The sequence below is a fragment of the Corvus brachyrhynchos genome, unplaced genomic scaffold (assembly GCF_000691975.1).
Source record: "Corvus brachyrhynchos isolate BGI_N302 unplaced genomic scaffold, ASM69197v1 scaffold14, whole genome shotgun sequence".
Classification (NCBI taxonomy): Eukaryota; Metazoa; Chordata; class Aves; order Passeriformes; family Corvidae; genus Corvus; species Corvus brachyrhynchos.
The window spans coordinates 11,620,234-11,626,300 of record NW_008239110.1 but is presented as its reverse complement, the minus strand read 5'-3'; the positions used below and the strand labels follow the sequence as shown (position 1 = coordinate 11,626,300).

Sequence of the window (6,067 nt, the reverse complement as noted above, 5' to 3'; positions counted from 1 at the left end):
CAGGAATGTGCCATTGACCAAGGGGTTCCTAATAAATGTTTTAGAGATGCATTGTCACTGTTACCCTCATCTTCTTTAATTACTGGGCTTAAATTATATTAAATCAGGTTAAAGGAATACAAGCAATATGATACCATGAGGTGTCAGGTGGGAAGACAAAGAAGAATGCATAATTCATCTCAAAATTCTCCCTTACCATTTCCTGTGAACACTCAATATGCTTTTCACTGAGGCAGGAAGGGCAGAAATTGGATACTGCTGCTTCCTCCTGTCTGAGCTTTTCCTGCCTGTGTTCCTCACTGTGTGGGAACTGGCAGGCAGTGGCAGTGGTGAGGACCTGTGCAGCAGTACTTGTGCCAGCAGAGTGGTCTGTAGGTCCCAATTCACTGCACAGTCTTGATTTGCCTGTTAACCTGTCCATTCTGTTCACTGAACAAAAAGCTCTCAAGGAGAAAGAGGGCAGGGAGGAACAGTGGAAAATACTCTTTTTTTCCTGCCTTTCTTTCCACTTTTTCGACCTAGGTAATAAAGCAAAAGAAGGATCAGGAATATGAACAAAGGTAACATAGGACAAAAAGTGTTTTCCAGACTTATGGAAAATCAAGGTGCCTGTAGAAAAGGTATTTAAGAAAGCAGCTATTCTGATGCCTTCTGATGTGATTGTCAGACTGCATCAAAGTCAGGGTTTTGGCTTCCATTTTTGGTAGGTTAAGTTCTTGGTCCTTGTGTTTTAAGTTGTTTTCCTAGTCCAGAGGAACTAAAATATATCCTGATTGTTTGTTGCACATGAACATCTCAGTGGGTGAAAGAATTAACAGTATTTTAAATGTTGAACTGTTCGTGTTTTCAGTTCATAAGGCACATGGATGGTTCTGGGCAGAGGTGAAGCAGCTGTAGTTTGAGATCACATGTGGGCCTGTAACTTGAAGCTGTTGGGATTAATAATTTTTGGGTTTGTTTTCTGCTCTTAGCCAACCCTTTCATGCAGGTGAGAGTACAATTCTTGGAGAGTCAACAGCCTCTGCTTCCAAAGCAGGTTTATTTTTTACTGTTATCCTAAAGCATGTACTCTTTCTTTCTTCTAGCTTAAAACTAGAGACCGATATATTAATAGCCTGAAAAAGAAATGCCAGAAAGAGTCTGAGCAAAACAAAGAAAAACAAAGACGAATTGAAACCTTAGAAAAATACCTGGCTGACCTTCCAACACTGGATGATATAGAAGGGCAGACTAAACAGGTAAGGTAAAGGGGGTTTGTTTTACATTTTAAAAATTTAAGTAAGCTCCTTAATGCCTGTTCTCAAGTCTTTTACTGTTTCAAAATCTCTTTTTTTTTCACCTTTACATTTAGGAAGAGAAGTATTTCAATCTTTTAGAAAGCTGTAGGTATTAGGATTTCTCACGGTCAGATAAGCAACGTGGGTGTGAAACTATGCAGCAGGTCACTGCAAGGCTGTGGTCTGCCACAAGGCCTTCTGCTGGTGTGACACTGTGTCTGACTAATGTAACCTTGTGTTAGCTGCAAATTCTAGAAGAGAAGAACAAGCAACTTCAAGAAACCATGGCTGAGTTGGAAAAGAAGCTCGGAGAGGCCCGGTCACAGTGCAGAGAGAGAGAATTACAGCTAGTGGCTCAGAAGAAAAAAGAAAAGGAGCTGGTCACAACAGTGCAGAGGTATGAACAGCAGCTCAGGCTGTGCCCTGGAATGGGTGTGCTTCCCCACCTGATGTCAAGACCTAATGCTATTTACAATCTTAATCTATTACAAGGCTAATGATTTTTCATGGCAAGGGTTTTACAATTTGCTGTGTGGCAAGTTATAATTAATACAACAGAGAAGTTACCTCAGGGCATTCTTTGCTATCTGTCTTTAAGGATGTGGGACACGCCAGCAATGGCATCATAGCCTGCTGGCACATAGAAGATGGAATAAACCTGTGTAGCAAAAGGATGTTATATAGAAGCTGTCAGTAAGGCTATAACCGATCCTGTCATGAACTGTGGGAAAACTCCCTGGATATTGGCTGATGGGTATATGAGGGAAGGGTCAAAGATTTCAAGAAATTCCAGCTGTTTCTTATCTTTTCATCGAGGGTACAGGTATTTACAAGGAGATTTAGCTGTAGTTAGTATGTTGTCATTGAACTTGCCTAAGTATGAAAAAACAAATGGGAAAGATATCCAAGACTATCCAGGTAAGACATGGAGACTTCGTTACTATGTTCCATTTTAGATCAGGGGAGCTACTTAAACAATTTTTTTATTTAAAGGGAAGAGGGAAGCAGGAGAGAATCACTTTTGAGTATGTGTGGATGTTCCTGCAGTTGGTTGCCCCTCCATTGGGTAAAGCTGCATGCCACAGGAGTCTGAAAGGTTTCCATGATGAAAGGCGAGCTGGCTGGGACACCTTGCCAGCCAAATTGTTGACACATTTTTTCCATCTTACCAATGGAAGGCGTTCGTGCTCTCATAATCTGGAGGGGGATCATTCTGTCTTTTTTGAAAGCCTACAGATATTTGGGGTGACCTCTGGTTTCTAAATTAGACAGCAAGATTAGCACTAATAAAATGTATTTCCTTTCTGAGAGAAGGTGAGCTGACAGAGGCTGTAGCTACACGTATGAGCTTGAGTTGAGCAATGAAGGGTCTGAAGGCCATGCCCTCCTGTGGGTGCATTCCTGGCAGGAATGGCCTTGTGCCCTTACAAGTCACAAAGGGCATGATGGGTGAGGACACCAGCACTGGGCACAGCCTCTGATTCTGGACTCCGCTTCGAGTTGTATGTGCCCCGGTGAGACAATCTGATTTAAAAGCTCCCAAAGCTTTGAAGGTTCACAGATGCCTCTGATCTATGCTGGAGCTGTGCTTTTTGGGAGACCCAGCACAGAATATGGTGCATAAAACCTGCATTCATCTGCATGAATCTGTCCTTGTCAGGGCCATGGCAACTTGAGTAGTTCAGAATTTTTGCATCATTCGTGCACTGTTGGTGCATGAATTACATGCTCATTGATAAGACTGGATTCTCCTAGGTGTAGTTTTACAGTTCTGGTTGGAAGATGGCTCAAGTTTCTAATTTTTCCCTAGAACACACAACCCTCTGGTTTGTATTAGCCCACTTAATCTTTCTTTCATGTTGAATGGCAGTTTACAACAGAAAGTAGAAAAATGCCTGGAAGATGGTATCCGGCTTCCTATGTTGGACACAAAACAGCTTCAGAGTGAGAATGAATGTCTCAAAGAGAAGAATGAGAAAGCTAGTAAGGTTAGTCTGCAGATAATCTGCTGATGGCATCTTTAATCTTAAATCCTGCACTTCTTTCTTTTTTTTTCACTTTAGAAATAAATATCTCACTGAAGAATTACATATTTGTTGCTAATTCAGATGACTTTTCAATACCGCTCTGTCTCTGTTCAGTACATTTATTTTGCATGAATTTTGTGTTAGTTGAACAGTTGAACTGTCTTGTCATTTGTGTTTTTAAAGATGCTATTTAAAATCTATGGCTACACGTAGGCTGATTTTTAGACAAGGATCTGAAGAGATTCAAGCCTTCTAAATTACTCTATTTTATATTCTAGGTCATAGACAATCAACAAAATCAGATAACTGGACTGATTTTGGACATGCAGGTAAGGAAAAGTGTATATTCTCTTGTTTACTGTGTGCATTTTTAGTTCATAAGAATAATATTGCTAAAGTTGAGTTTTATTTTTTTTATCTGTCTGAATAGGAGTCAAAGGAAGAAATTCCAAAAACTTAAGTCTTACGGATGGTAGTCGACCCATGTTCTCTTGCAGGCTCGTAGTGTAGTCATTGTGTTTTTGTGGTTTAGCACTTAACTGATACTCATCAAAAAGTGAAAAACTGTTGCTATTCTGCTGGTCTAGTGTATCATCCAAAGTACAAAAGCAATGTTGCTTAGGGGCTTCATTGTTCAGTTTGTTAGAAAAGACAGGTGCCTTTCTAAATCATCCCACTTCACACTTGACATCATTTAGGCAAATTGAACCCTGTTCAACTGGTTTCTGACACTTAGATACCTTAACTGTCTTCGTGGATCTTGGGCACCTAGCTTGGAGCCAGAGATTTTTCTAGACAGCAGAGGTTGTCAGTAAGGAGTCAGCTGCAGCTTTCTAGATCTGATTAACAGAGTGTTAAGTTACTCATTGACCACTGTTTGTTGTGGAGAAAAAGAAACATTATCTAGCTTTTAGGGAGAAAGTATTACTTGCCATAGAAAAAGCTGAGCATTTAAAAAAGCCCAAACATCTGCTTTCAGCAAATCTTGAAGCCAAACTCTAGTTTCCACATTCCTCTTCTAGAATGTCATTTGCCTATTAAAAGTTGTCTTCCACCGTTAAATTGCTTCCTTTCTCTGCCACAGTAAATAGGAGGCCTGATTCCTGTCAACAGCCATGTATTTGTTTGATTAGATTGCAGTGTATGAAGTGTATTTGTAGAGAAGCAGTAGGAGAATTAAAGTTGCAACATGATGTATGTCTGTTAACTGAAAAGGAAATGGAATCATTTAAGCTTCTCAAGGTTTGAGAAGACTAATTTTATCAAACTGAAGTGGAGCAGACTGGTATATGCAAAAATTGTGACACAGGCAAATGTTGTTTCAGGTGTTACATAGTTAAAAAGAAATTCAGCTTGAACTTCATAACCTTTCTGAGGTTCTCTGTCCCTTTTTGTTAAGATTATTTACAGATGTACTCCATATATATGTTGTGCTCATCAGAAGTACACGCAACTTGCTAAATGTATTATCATCAACCTAAATCTTTTCCCATTTCCTGAACTTTCTGGTCTTTTTCTCACCAACACCTTTATCTTGAGACTAGTGATCTTCAGTGTTTTGTGTGTTTAGCCTGACATGACTTTAGGGAGCTGGATTGGGAAATGTTGAATAGTTGTGACTGTCTGTGAACAGGGTACTGTTCTGTTCTCCAGGACTTTCTCTTACTTTTCCTCTTGAGGTATTTTATATAAGGACAGAAAATAAGATTTGGAAATGGTGTCAGCCCTCAAATTACTTGTAGATTATAGCAGCTTCTTTGTATCCTTGATCTCCCTGGCCTTCCATACTTGTGACTTGGGAATCATTGAAAATTAGTTCATTAGAAACTGAAATCCCTTATCAGCACAGAGGTGCAATTTATCTTCAGCTAAGATGATCTCATTTTATTCCCTGTCTTCTGCCACATTGTAAACTTATGTTTGAGAATGTATTTCAGTTCACTCTTTTTAACTTGCAAGCTGGAAACAAATTCTGTTTCAGACAGCAGTTGTATAAAGAAGTATTAGTTTCTATTTGCTCATAATCATGGTGAAATTATTTTGATCTTCCTTGTATGGTTTTTCTTCATTGATTTGTTGTTCCGAGTGAGAGGGATTAAAATTCCGGTTGGTCTTGACAAGATGCTGTGCTGCACATATAGTGCATCTTTAGAAAGGGAAAAATTGTAGATGGCAGAGGTGTTTTAAAAAAGAAATTCGTATTTACATGATTAATTTAGATATCACAAAACTACTACCAAAAAAGAGAGTAGAAGTAAGTCAGATTGTACAATGCCTATGTTACCCGAAGTACATCTGTCAGTCTTGTCAGTCACAATAAACCCCCAACTGTGCCAGGCTGGGAATATTGCCACCAAGTTGTAACTTTGGAAAGTATATGGAGAAATTAAGGGTGAAGTACGGAGAATTCGTAGCACCATGAGGAACGTGGAAATCCTAGCACTATAGGTTCAGCCAAGCTGTTAAGCACATGTGCTTTTTCTGAGCTTTATGATGAGGGTAAGAGAGAATGAAAGATCTTAGGTGTATGTAGCGGGTTGAGTTCGAAACCGGGCAGAAACACCAATTAAATGTAGTGGTTTTGATTCAAAATATTCATTATTTACTTATTTTCCTTCTGTGAGATAAGAATTAGGAGAAAAGCAAAGCAGGCACAAACCTTAAACAGTTGCAGTACAATGAAAGAGCTTTATTACTAACAGAATTAAAAGTAAAGAGAAAACAACAAAACAAAATTGAAGTAAATTCCCCCCCCCCCCCCCC

The 6,067-nt window shown here is 39.3% G+C and overlaps 1 protein-coding gene across 1 annotated transcript in view; it reads left to right on the top strand.

The window, feature by feature from the left end:
* The window catches only part of CEP85L (centrosomal protein 85 like), a 140,878-nt gene that overhangs the window by 126,295 nt on the left and 8,516 nt on the right, over window positions 1-6,067 (top strand). Inside the window, exons 7-10 of the mRNA XM_008637796.2 lie at window positions 1,086-1,238; window positions 1,520-1,674; window positions 3,148-3,265; window positions 3,583-3,633. Coding sequence (XP_008636018.1) covers window positions 1,086-1,238; window positions 1,520-1,674; window positions 3,148-3,265; window positions 3,583-3,633 — 477 coding nt within the window. The remainder of the gene's footprint in view (window positions 1-1,085; window positions 1,239-1,519; window positions 1,675-3,147; window positions 3,266-3,582; window positions 3,634-6,067) is intronic.